Raw genomic sequence first — 15,217 nt, forward strand, 5'->3', positions numbered from 1 at the left:
AAGCTGTTACTTATAAAGTTAAAAAAAAAGAAAACAAAACAAAGTGGGTGTGGTTATACAATGTCAGATAAAGTAGACTTTGGACCAAAGAAAATTACCAGGGACAGAGAGGGACAATACATATGATGAAATTGTCAATCCACCAAGTAGTATAGCTATCCTAAATGTGTATGCATCAAATAACCAAAATATGTGAAGTAAAAACTGATAGAACTGAAAAGAGAAATAGACAAAACCACAATTATAATTGAAGACTTCAACATTCCTCTCTCAACAATTGATAGAACAACGATCCAGAAAATCAACAAGGATATATCATCAACACCATTAACCAACAGGTTCTAATCAAAACATATAGAACACTCACACTCCTCCCAACTACAGCAAAATACACATTCTGTTCAAGCATTCATAGAACACATACTAACATAGGCCATAACTGGGCCATAAACCAAACCTCAACAAATTTTAAAGAATTGAAATTGTACAGATTGTGCTCTCAAGCTGGAAATGAAAAACAGAAAGAGCACAGGAAACTCTCCAAACACTTGGAAACTAAACAATGCACTTCTAAATAACCCATAGGATTAGAAAAGATGAAAAGCCTCATAATCTAATTAAGAAACTAGAAAAATAAGATCAAATTAAATCCAAAGCAAGTACAAGGAAGGAAATAATAAATATAAGCATAGAAGTTAATAAAATTCAAATACTTGCATATGTGTTTGCATGTGTGTGCATGTATGTGGGTGTGCAGAGGTGTGTACATGTATTTGTGCATGTGTGTGTGTGGGTGTGTGCGCACATGCGTTTGTATGCATATATTGTTACCATGAGGCTCTAGTATTTCACTTTTCCTCTCTTGGCAGCTGCTGAAAATCTTTGGTCAGTTTTTCTAATCTTCTCCTTTACGTGTCTATCATTCTTGTCTCACCCTGCGGTGTGCTAGGGTAGGATTCCTGTTATTCCTCATTTAAAGGAATGAGCTCCCTAACATTTAAAGGAAGGTGCCGGGCTTCTCCTTCTGACTGCATGATCCTGTAGCTTTCTATCTCACCTTCATAGATCTTTTTATCTGCTCTGCTTGAGCTGCAGGCACAGGATGACTTTCAAACCACTTTCCCTTGGAGAGACAAGCTGATTAAGTCCAAGTTGTAAAAATTTTTCTGATTCTAGAAACATAGGCTTGGTGATACCCTCCTCCCATTTGCTATAAAAGCCTAGAATCTTGCATTATTTTTCTGTTACTCCCTCCAGAACATTGGTTATGGCAAAATGTGTTCACATGCACATTTGGACCCACAAGTTCACAGGCTCATGTGCCTGCATAACCGTGTCAAAGCCAGGCAAGTGCCAGCAGGTGAACCATAGAAGCCATATCAGTGCCTCTGTGCCCAGTTGTACTCCACTGCATCTGGGCGGTCAGAATCCCTTCAAGGTAGGGTGGGCAGTGTTTTTTGAGGGGATGATCCCTTCTACCTGATGAGGTCAGAATCTCCCCCACTGCCTTACTCTTGACTGGAGAGTGATATATTTGACTGGATGAATTATATTTGACAGTTCCTGTCCCTGGTTTACAGGAAAGAACATTCCATCCACTTACATTGTAGCCATTTTTGTAAAAATTGCCATTAAATTATACCTAATTGCAGAAAAGACTACTCATAACCATTGGTGTTAGACACATTTATTCAAAATCAATCATTTTCTATTTAAAATTTACATGAAGGGGGACCTTCAAGATGACAGAGGAGTAAGACGTGGAGACCACCTTCCTCCCCACAAATACATCAAAAATACATCTACATGTGGAACAACTCCTACAGAACACCTACTGAAGGCTGGCAGAAGACCTCAGACTTCCCAAAAGGTAAGAAACTCCCCACGTACCTGGGTAGGGCAACAGAAAAAAGGAAAAAGACAAAAGTATAGGGATGGGACACGCACCTCTGGGAGGGAGCTGTGAAGGAGGAAAAGTTTCCACACACTAGAAGCCCCTTCACTGGCAGAGACGGGGCATGGCAGTGGGGGGGAGTTTCGGAGCCACGGAGGAGAGCGCAGCAACAGGGGTGCAAAGGGCAAAGCGGGGAGATTCCCACACAGAGAATCGGTGCCAACCAGCACTCAACAGCCTGAGAGGCTTGTCTGCTCACCCGCCGGGGAGGGCGGGAGCTGGGAGCTGAGGCTCGGGCTTCGGAGTTCAGACCCCAGCGAGAGGACTGGGGTTGGCTGCATGAACACAGCCTGAAGGGGGCTAGTGCGACACAGCTAGCCAGGAAGGAGTCTGGGAAAAAATCTGGTACTGCCTAAGAGGCAAGAGACCATTGTTTCGGGGTGCGTGAGGAGAGGGGATTCAGAGCACTGCCTAAACGAGCTCCAGAGACGGGCGCGAGCGCGGACCCCAGAGACGAGCATGAGAAGCTAAGGCTGCTGCTGCAGCCACCAAGGAGCCTCTGTGCAAGCACAAGTCACTATCCATGCTTCCCCTCCCGGGAGCCTGTGCAGCCCACCACTGCCAGGGTCCCGTGATCCAGGGACAACTTCCCTGGGAAAACACACGGCACGCCTCAGGCTGTGGCAAGGTCACGCCGGCCTCTGCCGCCAGAGGCTTGACCCGAATTCCATACCCCTCCCTCCCCCACCCCCGGCCTGAGTGAGCCAGAGCCCCCTAATCAGCTGCTTCTTTAACCCTGTCCTGTCTGAGTGAAGAACAGACACCCTCAGGCGACATACACACAGAGGCAGGGCCAAATCCGAAGCTGAACCCTGGGAACTGTGCGAACAAAGAAGAGAAAGGGAAATTTCTCCCAGCAGCCTCAGGAGCAGCAGATTAAATCTCCACAATCAACTTGATGTACACTGCATCTGTGGAATTCCTGAATAGACAACAAATCATCCCAAAATTGAGGCAGTGGACTTTAGGAGCAACTGTAGACTTGGGGTTTGCTTTCTGCATCTAATTTGTTTCTGGTTTTATGTTTATCTTAGTTTAGTATTTAGAGCTTATTATCATTGGCAGATTTGTTTATTGATTTGGTTGCACTCTTCCTTTTTTTTAATATATATATATTTTTTTTCTTTTCCTTTTTCTCCTTTTGTGAGTGTGTATGTGTATGCTTCTTTCTGTGATTTTCTCTGTATAGCTTTGCTTCTACCATTTGTCCTAGGGTTCTGTCTGTTTTTTGTTTTGTTTTGTTTTAGTATAGCTTTTAGTGCTTGTTATCATTGCTGGATTTGTTTTTTGGTTTGGTTACTCTCTTCTTTCTTTCTTTTTTATTATTTTTGAAAAAATTTTAATAATTTTTTTATTTTTCACTTTAATAACTTTATTTAATTTATTTCTTCTTCTTCTTTCTTTGTTTCTTTTTTTTCCTCCCTCTTCTTCTGTGCCGTGTGGCAGACAGGGTCTTGGTGCTCCAGCCAGGTGTCAGGCCTGAGCCTCTGAGGTGGGACAGCCGAGTTCAGGATATTGGTCCACCAGAGACCTCCCAGCCCCACATAATATCAAATGGCAAAAGCTCTCCCAGATTTCTCCATCTCAACGGTAAGACCCAGCTCCACTCAATGACCAGCAACCTACAGTGCTGGACACCCTATGCCAAACAACTAGCAAGACAGGAACATAACCCCACCTATTAGCAGAGAAGCTGCCTAAAATCATAATAAGATCACAGACACCCCAAAACACACCACCGAACACGGCCTTGCCCACCAGAAAGACAAGATCCAGCATCATTAACTAGAACACAGGCACCAGTCCCCTCCACCAGGAAGCCTACAAAACCCACTGGGGACAGACACCAAAAACAACGGAAACTACGAACCTGCAGCCTGTGAAAAGGAAACCCCAGATACAGTAAGTTAAGCAAAATGAGAAGACAGAAAAACACACAGCAGATGAAGGAGCAAGGTAAAAATCCGACTGACCAAACAAATGTAGAGAAAATAGGCAGTCTACTGGAAAAAGAATTCAGAGTATTAAATAATAAAGATGATCCACAATCTTGGAAATAGAATGCAGAAAATATAAGAAACGTTCAACAGGGAGCTAGAAGAACTAAAGAGCAAACAATGATGATCAATACAATAAATGAAATTTAAAATTCTCTAGAAGGAATCAATAGCAGAATAACTGAGGCAGAAGAACGGATAAGTGACCTGGAAGATAAAAGAGTGGAAATAACTACTGCAGAGCAGAATAAAGAAAAAAGAATGAAAAGAATTGAGGGCAGTCTCAGAGACCTCTGGGACAACATTAAATACACCAACATTCGAATTATAGGGGTCCCAGAAGAAGAAGAGAAAAAGAAAGGATCTGAGAAAATATTTGAAGAGATTATAGTTGAAAACTTCCCTAATATGGAAAAGGAAATAGTTAATCAAGTCCAGGAAGCACAGAGAGTCCCATGCAGGATAAATCCAAGGAGAAGCATGCCAAGACATATATTAATCAATCTATCAAAAATTAAATACAGAGAAAAAATATTAAAAAGCAGCAAGGGAAAAGGAATCAAATAACATACAAGGCAATCCCCATAAGGTTAACAGCTGATCTTTCAGCAGAAACTCTGCAAGCCAGAAGGGAGTGCCAGGACATATTTAAAGTGATGAAAGGGAAAAAGCTACAACCAAGATTACTCTACCCAGCAATATTCTCATTCACATTCGAAGGAGAAATTAAAATCTTTACAGACAAGCAAAATCTAAGAGAATTCAGCACCACCAAACCAGCTTTACAACAAATGCTAAAGGAACTTCTCTAGGCAGGAGACAGAAGAAAAGGAAAAGACCTACAATAAGAAACCCAAAACAATTAAGAAAATGGCAATAGGAACATAAATATCAATAATTACCTTAAATGTAAATGGATTAAATGCTCCAACCAAAAGACATAGACTGGCTGAATGGATACAAAAAACAAGACCCATATATATGCTGTCTACAAGAGACCCACTTCAGACCCAGGGACACATACAGACTGAAAGTGAGGAGATGGAAAAAGATTTTCAATGTAAATGGGAATCAGAAGAAAGCTGGAGTAGCAATTCTCATATCAGACAAAATAGACTTTAAAATAAAGACTATTACAAGAGAAAAAGAAGAACACTACATAATGATTAAGGTCTCAATCCAAGAAGAGGATATAACAATTGTAAATATTTATGCACCCAACATAGGAGCACTTCAATACGTAAGGCAAATGCTAACAGACATAAAAGGGGAAATCAACAGTAACACAATCATAGTAGGGGACTTTAACATCCCACTTCACCAATGGACAGATCATCCAGATTGAAAATAAATAAGGAAACACAAACTTTAAGTGATACATTAAACAAGATGGACTTCATTGGTAGGTATTTATAGGACATTCCATCCAAAAACAACAGTATACACTTTCTTCTCAAGTGCTCATGGAACATTCTCCAGGATAGATGATATCTTGGGTCACATATCAAGCCTTGGTAAATTTAAGAAAATTGAAATCATATCAAGTATCTTTTCCGACCAGAACGCTATGAGACTAGATATCAGTTACAGGAAAAAAACTGTAAAAAATACAAACACATGGAGGCTAAACAATACACTACTAAATAACCAAGGTATCACTGAAGAAATCAAACAAGAAATCAAAAAATACCTGGAAACAAATGACACTGAAAACACGACGACACAAAACCTATGGGTTGCAGCAAAAGCAGTTCTAAGAGGGAAGTTTATAGCAATACAGTCCTACCTCAGGAAACAAGAAAAGTCTCAAATAAACAACCTAACCTTACACTGAAAGTGTTCATAAAAGAAAAAAAAAACCAAAAGTTAGCAGAAGGAAAGAAATCATAAAGATCAGGTCAGAAATAAATGAAAAAGAAATGAAGGAAACAATAGCAAAGATCAATAAAACTAAAACCTGGTTCTTTGGGAAGTTAAACAAAATTCATACACCATTAGCCAGACTCATCAAGAAGAACAGGGAAAACACTCAAATCAATAGAAGTAGAAATGAAAAAGGAGAAGTAACAACTGATACTGCAGAAATACAAAGGATCATGAGAGATTACTACAAGGAACTATATGCCAATAAAATGGACAACCTCCAAGAAATGGACAAATTCTTAGAAAAGCACCACCTTCCAAGACTGAACTAGGAAGAAACAGAAAATATAGTCAGACCAATCACAAGCACTGAAATTGAAACTGTGATTAAAAATCTTCCAAGAAACAGAAGCCCAGGACCAGATGGCTTTACAGGCTTATGCTATCAAACATTTAGAGAAGAGCTAACATCTGTCCTTCTCAAATTCTTCCAAAATATAGCAAAGGGAGGAACACTCCCATACTCATTCTATGAGGCCACCAACACCCTGATACCAAAAACAAAGATGTCACAAAGAAAGAAAACTACAGGCCAATATCACTGATGAACATAGATGCAAAAATCCTCAACAAAATACTAGCAAACAGAATCATACAGCATATTAAAAGGATCATACACCATGATCAAATGGGATTTATCCTAGGAATGCAAGGATTCTTCAATATATGCCAGTCAATCAGTATGTACACCATATTAACAAACTGAAGGAGAAAAAACATATGATCATAACAAAAGATGCAGAAAAAAGCTTTTGACAAAAGTCAACACCCATTTATGATAAAAATGCTCCAGAAATTAGGCATAGAGGAAACTTACCTCAACATAATAAAGGCCATATATGACAGACCCACAGCCAACATCTCGTCCTCAATGGTGAAAAACTGAAACCATTTTCATGAAAATCAGGAACAAGACAAGGTTGCTCACTCTCACCACTATTATTCAACGTAGTTTTGGAAGTTTTAGCCACAGCAATCAGAGAAGAAGAAGAAATAAAATGAATCCAAGTCAGAAAAGAAGAAGTAAAACTGTCACTGTTTTCTGATGACATGATACTATACATAGAGACTCCTAAAGATGCTACCAGAAAACTACTACAGCTAATCAATGCATTTGGTAAAGTAGCAGGATACAAAATTAATGCATAGAAATCTCTTGCAATCCTATACACTAATGATTAAAAATCCAAAAGAGAAATTAAGGAAACACTCCCATTTACCACTGCAACAAAAAGAATAAAATACCTAGGAATAAACCTACCTAAGGAGACAAAAGACCTGTATGCAGAAAACTATAAGACACTGATGAACGAAATTAAAGATACTACAAACAGATGGAGAGATATACCATGTTCTTGGATTGGAAGAATCAACATTGTGAAAATGACTGTATTACCCAAAGCAATCTACAGATTCAATGCAATCCCTATTGAACTACCAATGGCATTTTTCACAGAGCTAGAACAAAAAATTTCACAATTTGTATGGAAACACAAAAGACCCTGAATAGCCAAAGCAATCTTGAGAAAGAAAAACGGAGCTGGAGGAATCAGGCTCCCAGTCTTCAGACTATACTACACAGCTACAGTAATCAAGACAGTATGGTACTGGCACAAAAACAGAAAGATAGATCAAAGGAACAGGATAGAAAGCCCAGACATAAACCCACGCACATATGGTCAACTTATCTTTGATAAAGGAGGCAAGAATATTCAATGGAGAAAAGACAGCCTCTTCAATAAGTGGTGCTGGGAAAACTGGACAGCTACATGTGAAAGAATGAAATTAGAACACTCCCTAACACCATACACAAAAGTACACTCAAAATGGATTAAAGACCTAAATGTAAGGCCAGACACTATCAAACTCTTAGAGTAAAACACAGGCAGAACACTCTATGACATAAATCACAGCAAGATCCTTTTTGACCCACCTCCTAGAGAAGTGGAAATAAAAACAAAAATTAACAAATGGGATCTAATGAAACTTAAAAGCTTTTGCACAGCAAAGGAAACCATAAACAAGACGAAAAGACAATGATCAGATTGGGAGAAAATATTTGCAAACAAAGCAACTGACAAGGGATTAATCTCCAAAATATACAAGCAGCTCATGCAGCTCAATATCAAAAAAACAAACAACCCAATCCAAAAACGGGTAGAAGACGTAAATAGACATTTCTTCAAAGAAGATATACAGATTGCCAACAAACACAAGAAAGGATGCTCAACATCACTAATCATTAGAGACATGCAAATCAAAACTACAATGAGGAATCACCTCATACCTGTCAGAATGGCCATCATCAAAATATCTACAAACAATAAATGCTGGAGAGGGTGTGGAGAAAAGGGAACCCTCTTGCACTGTTGGTGGGAATGTAAATTGATATAGCCACCATGGAGAACAGTATGGAGGTTCCTTAAAAAACTAAAAATAGAACTACCATATGACCCACAATCCCACTACTGGGCATATACCCTGAGAAAACCATAATTCAAAAAGAGTCATGTACCACAATGTTCATTGCAGCACTATTTACAGTAGCCAGGACATGGAAGCAACCTATGTGTCCATCAACAGATTAATGGATAAAGAAGATGTGGCACATATATACAATGAAATATTAGTCAGCCATGAAAAGAAATGAAATTGAGTTATTTGTAGTGAGGGGGATGGACCTAGAAACTGTCATACAGAGTGAAGTAAGTCAGAAAGAGAAAAACAAATACCATATGCTAACACATATATATGGAATGTAAAAAAATGGTTCTGAAGAACGAAGGGGCAGGACAGGAATAAAGATGCAGACATAGAGAATGGACTTGAGGACACAGGGAGGGGGAAGGGTAAGCTGGGACGAAGTGAGAGAGTGACATGGACATATATACACAACTAAATGTAAAATAGATAGCTAGTGGGAAGCAGCCACATAGCACAGGGAGATCAGCTAGGTGCTCTGTGACCACCTAGAGGGGTGAGATAGGGAGGGTGGGAGGGAGACACAGGAGGAAGGAGATATGGGGATATATGTATATGTATAGCTGATTCACTTTGTTATACAGCAGAAACTAACACACCATTGTAAAGCAATTTTACTCCAATAAAGATGTTTTAAAAAATAAATAAATAAAATTTCTACTCTATCCCTTAATATGTTCATGTTTGCTAAGTTTTAAGTTTCAGATTACATGGAAGAAAATTTATACCTTTACAACTACGCCAGCCTAATAAAGTAGTTTGTTCATTAACTATTTTTACTTGCTTTCCAATTTTTCTTTGAGCAATGAATAAGAAGAAAACAGTACTTCTAGAAGAAAACAGTACTTCAGTTAAAATAGAAAAACATTATAAAATATTTTGTCCGCTTAAAACATACGTTTGTCCACAAAATCTTTTTTTCTTACATATTGTTATAAAATAGCTTCTTCAGCTTTCTTATTGTAGCTTGATTTGTAAGAGATTTCAACAATGTCAGCCAAGAACTTTTTCACTTTTTACAAGCTGCTATACTTGTTTTGTACAGCGAATACACAGAAGTGGATATAATCTATAATCAGCCTACATATTCTTTGGCAATAAATGCAACACTCAGGGACGTGTTATAAACTCTAGTATCTTCCTGTTACATAAGTGGCCCAGAAGAGATAGAAAAGCTTCCCAAAGAGTTTAGCTTACTTCCAGAGAGAAATCTGGCTCACCCACTCACAGATAAAAAATATATAGACACTCTGAATAAGCTTCACGATTGCAATATGTGAGAATATTCATTCCTTTTACTTTCCCCTTGAGAAAGTTAGATTTAATTGAACATTTATTTTAGGATGGAGAAAAAAAGAAAACCGCTGTTTCCTGAACATGAAAACAAATCAAGGACAATTTTTTCCCCTGAAATTTATCTGCATCTCTGCCTTTTTATGGCCTCTATCTATGAAAGCAGAGCTGCAATAGGTTCATGTATTCATTAAATAAACATTGGTGGAGGACTTACTAGGTATATATGACAGTAACCAAGACAGACATTGTCCTTTCTGTTCATGACACTGACATTTTCATGGGGAGATAGACAAAGAAAGCGATCAACAAGCAAAATCATTGCAAATTTTGATAAGTACAACAAAAGAAATTGCTTGACAGGATAAGATCTCCAGATATAGCAATGAAGAAAGGTCTCTTCAGGGAGAGGCTATTTTAGCTGAGATAGGAGGAAACAAGCGGGATAAAGAGTGATTTGGGGAGGGAGAACAATGGCCTTGAAACAGGAAAGAACTTGAGGATGGCCAAGGGGTGTGGGTATAATGTTTCTGGCTCCATGGGAAACAGGGTTAGACAGAGAAGCAGAGGCTGGATTCCAGAAGCTCCAAGTTTAATGCGTTTGGATATATTCTAAGTGTGAGGGCAAGTCATTGAAGATTTTAAGCTAGATAAACATAATCTTATTATTCTGCCTACTTTGTGGAAGATGCATTAGGGGAGGCCAAGGATAATAGAGAGAGACGTTTAAAAGCAAAAACTTTTTTAAGAGACCCGGCAACCAGGGATAACTGTCAGAGCCAGGATGAAGCGAGAAAAAAACTTTGTGATATATGTTGGAAGGGAGAATTGATGGAAGTTGTTGATGGCTTTGAAGTGGGAGGAGAGGTGAAGGGAGAAAGCAAAGAGGACTCCTCTGTTTCTGGCTTGAGTGAGTGGATCTTGGTGCCTTTTACTAAAAAGGCCATATTTCATATCTGTACAAGGAATACAACAGTTTTTCTTACTTACTAGTGTTTCAAATGATGTTAAGCATACAATGTGAGACTTTTACCTTTTATCTCACGCTTAGCAGTTTTTTTATTGTATCAGAAGTATAGATTTCTGCAGTTATGCAATACATTACATGGATAATGTTGATATCAGTTGTTTTTAAAAATGAAAGACTCCTACTCTTAGAAGCAATTTCTTAAACGTATATCCAGTGGATGTGACACTAACGTTTATGATGGAAAAATAAGCACAAGAGTTGATGTAAAGCTTTCTTTCAAGTATCTATTGTGTTATCCATAATTCACCCTGAAGAGCTGGTACTATGATAGCAAGAGGTTCTCTCAAATATATTTATAACAATATACAACCCTAGATTTCGGTTTTATACAGGTCAGTGGAGAATCATCACTGCTGAATCAATGTACCTAACTTCTTGAATGTCTGAATTTAAAAAGAATACATTCCTGCTAAGATTCCTATCAACTCTTGCTGATTATGTTTCATAGAAGCAAATTCTTATACAGTGGGCTTTTAAAAGGACCAATTTTCTGCTTCTCCTGACTTATGAGACATTCAGGAATTAATGAAAAAAACAATGCCTGTCTGGTTTGTAAGCATCACAGTCATATTTCTGCATAAATTCTCACAGGTCAACTCAAAAAACAGTTCAGAGTCAAAATCTCATCTAGTCACCTAGATTGAAAACTAATTTCTCTAAAGTATATCCTATATTAAAGCTCTTTCATGCAAATAAATAGCAAGGGCCTTATTCTCTCTTCCTTTATTAGTTGGGCATGTCATGAATTTGAATAGAACATTTTGTTCTGTACTCTAATTACATGCGTTATCAGGAAAAATCTATTCTTTGCATACATATCATTAGAAGCAGCTCTGCGAGTGTGGTTCTATCATAGGGCTCGTCACGGCAGTTCATCGTAATATAGACAGTTTAATCTTTTTGTTTCATACAAGATTAAAAGTCATTTGATATCCATTTCTTTATAGCTTGGACAGTGAATCCAATTGGACTCAATGCGTATCTAACTACCATCTCTATCGTGAAGATGGACTCCATTTTCCCAAATATACTAGGTAATTATCTGCCATTATGGGGAAAATAGTTCATTGATGAGAAAACCCAAGAAAACTGATTTTCTAAAAAATAATGTTTACTCACAACTAAGTGGCTGAACAAGAGGAATCAACGATATCCTTTCCCTTCAGATGAACAGACAAACCAGAATTGTCACCACCTCTTTGGCAGTTTGAGGACATGGTGGTTCTGTTTGGTCATTTGGTTTATTGGCTGTTGAAACCTAATGGCTACCTTTGAAAAGAAATGACTTTTCAAAGCCCTTTATTGGATCTCAGGATCTGTCAGTGAAAAGAAAGAAAAAATAAACGGATGGAATTTGGACACAAAGAAAAATGACCTTCATTCAAAAACTACTTATTAAAATGACAGTACAATGCACTTCATCTGTGAGGTGTCGAGTCACAAATAAGAAATACGGGAAACTGTAGAACTGTTGAAATTTAAATTATGTGGCACCTTTCCATCAGAAATGCAACAGTAATTTAGAGTTCAGCTCTCCTGGCAGGTTTATGTTTCAGTAAACAAACAAAAGGACTTTCTTGATTGCAGTGCCAGCCGCAAGAAAAGATCCACATGGATTGGAAAGAATGTTGGGAAATTGATGTGGTTTATTCCTCTTGTTCAATATATTTACATATTTCATCCATACTTATATTTATACTGAGGATCAAATTAATATGAATGAGAGTCAGCACATCCCGTTGGAATATTCTGAAACACCACCTGTTAGAATAACTGGAAGATGGAGCCTCAGAAAGAGGAAGCAGTTTTCAACTCTTTATAATCCTGCAAACATTCTAGTTTAATTTCTGAACCACATCATGTGTGTTATCTCACAACTGAGATGATTTTCCAACAAGTGCCTAGAACTGTACAAATGAGGACATGTTTTGCTACTCAATAAAAATGAGTGGGTTTGCATAGAAAGGAGAGTTTTGAAGAGTGGTCTTGAATCCTTGGGAGATGTTTTTGGTGCTTTGAAAGGAGCAGCAGATAGCTTCCCTGTTGTCTTTTAGGGGCGTCCCTCTCACCTTTTGTCCCCTGAGATGAAAGTGGGCATCGTCACTTCCTCATTCTCATCATCGTTGCAACAGTCACTTAGGAAAACCTGAGATGCTGGGAAGCTTTTCTTGGAGCCCCAGGCCTTTTTACCCAAAGGCTTAGAGGTAGATAACGAGGCTATAGGGTCAGGCTATGAAAAAGTTGGTCATCCAGTTCTCCTTGCCCAGGTAAACCTGAAGAATTGATGGTAGGAGGCAATCACACTGGCCCTTTGTCAGTACAGAGGATCAAATTCAGCTGCTGGCTGTCGTTGCCTGCCTTGGGGGTGATTTTTTAGGATTTTCTTTTGTTTCCTATCTTGTTACCCATGCTTGTAGTATGTATGGCTAAGCAGTAAAACCTAGAGGGCTTCTAAAAGATTCTTAAGGTTGTTCACTTTCTGTTTTTTGCAGCTTTTCTCTGCTGTAACCAAGGTGAGGCTGTATATTGAATTCATTCTAATACAGGCACTTTGGGAAGGGTCTGTGAGTTGTGTCAGGCTATTATTGTTATAGGCACTGTTCTCAAAGCCCAACTTGTTGGAAGCCTTGTTTTTTTTTTTTTTTTTTTTTTTTTGAGTTCCAAAGACTTGCCCTGGGAAGAAATGTGTTATAATTAATCAATAGCCACTTTCACCTCTTCTCTCCTACTCTGACGTTAGTCAGCAATTGCAACAGAGCAATTACAAAAACTAAAATGCTCTGTCATATCTATTCCTCAAATTGAAGGATAAAGTAAATGAGTTGTGATGGAATAATTATCAGACAGTAAGAGTACTTTTCAGGAAAGAATGTTTCTTAACCTTTTCTGAATAGTAAGTATCTTCTCAATCTTAGAGGAGAGATGTAATTTATTTTTTAAAGTGTGAAAATATTCTGAGGATGTTAAGAAGTCAAACACACAAGTAGAGGGATATGAGAAGAGATAAAGACTCCAATTTGAATTGGAAATGGGGGGAAACGCCACTCAACAACACCTGCATACATCTTACTTGCCTGGGTCGCTCAGCCGCCTCTAGCTTCATTAGAGTCTGAGGAAGTAAGTTGACTTTAGCTGGGAACACAATATTGCTGCCTGCACAAAATCAGCATGTTGTTAGTAAGGACAAAGGGAAGAATATATGTTGAACAGGTAGTGAACAATGTCTGCCATACTATGAAAATGCTGCTCTTATCATTCAAATGGTTCAATCTGGAAGTAAACCAGGTGGTTTATGCTCATGGACACAACTTTGTGATTCTTTACTTTTCCTTCTTTATTTTAAGCACAGCCAAAGAGAGAGTGGGTATTTCATATATATTTTACATGGTTGCCTTCATCTGTTCCATGACTTGCTTCCCTTAATGAAACTGATGCACATGTTGTTTAGCAGGAAAGGCTTTCCCAGCACATTGTATTGGAGGATGGCATTGTCAGCCCACTACCTGGTAGGGTTGTGTTGAGATTTCTGTCTTCGGAAGATGGAAGTGAATTGTCAGTAAGCCATCCAGACTCTAATTTCTCTGGGCTTTTTGGTCATTTTTAGATATCTAGAGGGCATAACACATGTCTAAAATAGAAAAAGGCAAAGTTAACTGAACTAGACTTGTCCTCATCAGATATATTATCCACTAAGAGACCAGAGTGACATTTGAAAATGTACCCTCGATCGTGTCATTACCAAATGTTATGATAGTTTTTTGTATCCCTTCCCCTCTGATAGGAAATAATACTCTAACCCCTTGGCATGACATTTAATGATCTCTGTGATTTGACCTCTTCCTACTTCACCACCAAGTGATCCTCAGCCTCCCCTTTAGCCTCAAGTAACATGAAATTGCCTGCCCTTCCTCGTATCTATCTATCAGGCTGTTCACCACTGTTCTACCTTTGTTCTTGCTACGACTTCTTTCAGGAGTACCCCTCCCCCCACTTCCTCACCTCCCTACCTCTTATTCAATCTTTAAGTCATGGGTTCTCAGTTCAGTGATCTTCCCCATTCCCAGCCAGGGGACTTAGGGAATCTCTGGAGACATTTATGGTCATCCCAGCTGAGAAGAGGGTGCTACTGCATCTAGTGGGTAGAGGTCAGGGATGTTGCTAAACAACCTGTAATTCGCAGAACAGCCCCCTACAACAAAGACTTATCTAGCCCAAAATGTCAATTCTGCCAAGGGTTGAGACATGCTTCTTTATGTGTTGACTCCTCCAGAAAAAAACTGTTTCTGAACTTTCCGTTACTGTCTCAGGTACCTCCCTTCACGTTGCCATAAAACTACTAAGACTTCTTAAGAACCTTATACTTTGGTGATTAAGAACTTAGAGTCAGAACCTTAAATTTTGAGTTCAGTTTTACCACTCTGTCCACTGGCAAGTTATTGAGCCTCCATTTCTTTATCTGCAAAATTTGGTATCTAATTCTTGCAGTTGTGGTGAGATTGAATGAGATAATGCATGTGAAGTGCTCAGTACAGTGTTGGC

The 15,217-nt window shown here is 38.7% G+C and overlaps 2 protein-coding genes across 2 annotated transcripts in view; both read left to right on the forward strand.

Annotated features, from left to right (window-relative positions):
• Positions 1-1,846, forward strand: part of SUCLG2 (succinate-CoA ligase GDP-forming subunit beta) — a 304,560-nt gene extending 302,714 nt beyond the window's left edge. Inside the window, exon 11 of the mRNA XM_081245225.1 lies at positions 1,730-1,846. Within this exon, the coding sequence (XP_081101351.1) occupies positions 1,730-1,746 (17 nt within the window). The 3' untranslated portion in view covers positions 1,747-1,846. The remainder of the gene's footprint in view (positions 1-1,729) is intronic.
• LOC308623185 (uncharacterized protein) overlaps positions 1,801-15,217 on the forward strand; it is a 75,783-nt gene continuing 62,366 nt past the window's right edge. The window contains exons 1-2 of the mRNA XM_081245226.1: positions 1,801-1,870; positions 11,626-11,712. Coding sequence (XP_081101352.1) covers positions 1,807-1,870; positions 11,626-11,712 — 151 coding nt within the window. The 5' untranslated portion in view covers positions 1,801-1,806. The remainder of the gene's footprint in view (positions 1,871-11,625; positions 11,713-15,217) is intronic.

The sequence above is a fragment of the Mesoplodon bidens genome (assembly GCF_964165515.1).
Source record: "Mesoplodon bidens genome assembly, chromosome: 10".
NCBI classification, from domain to species: Eukaryota; Metazoa; Chordata; class Mammalia; order Artiodactyla; family Ziphiidae; genus Mesoplodon; species Mesoplodon bidens.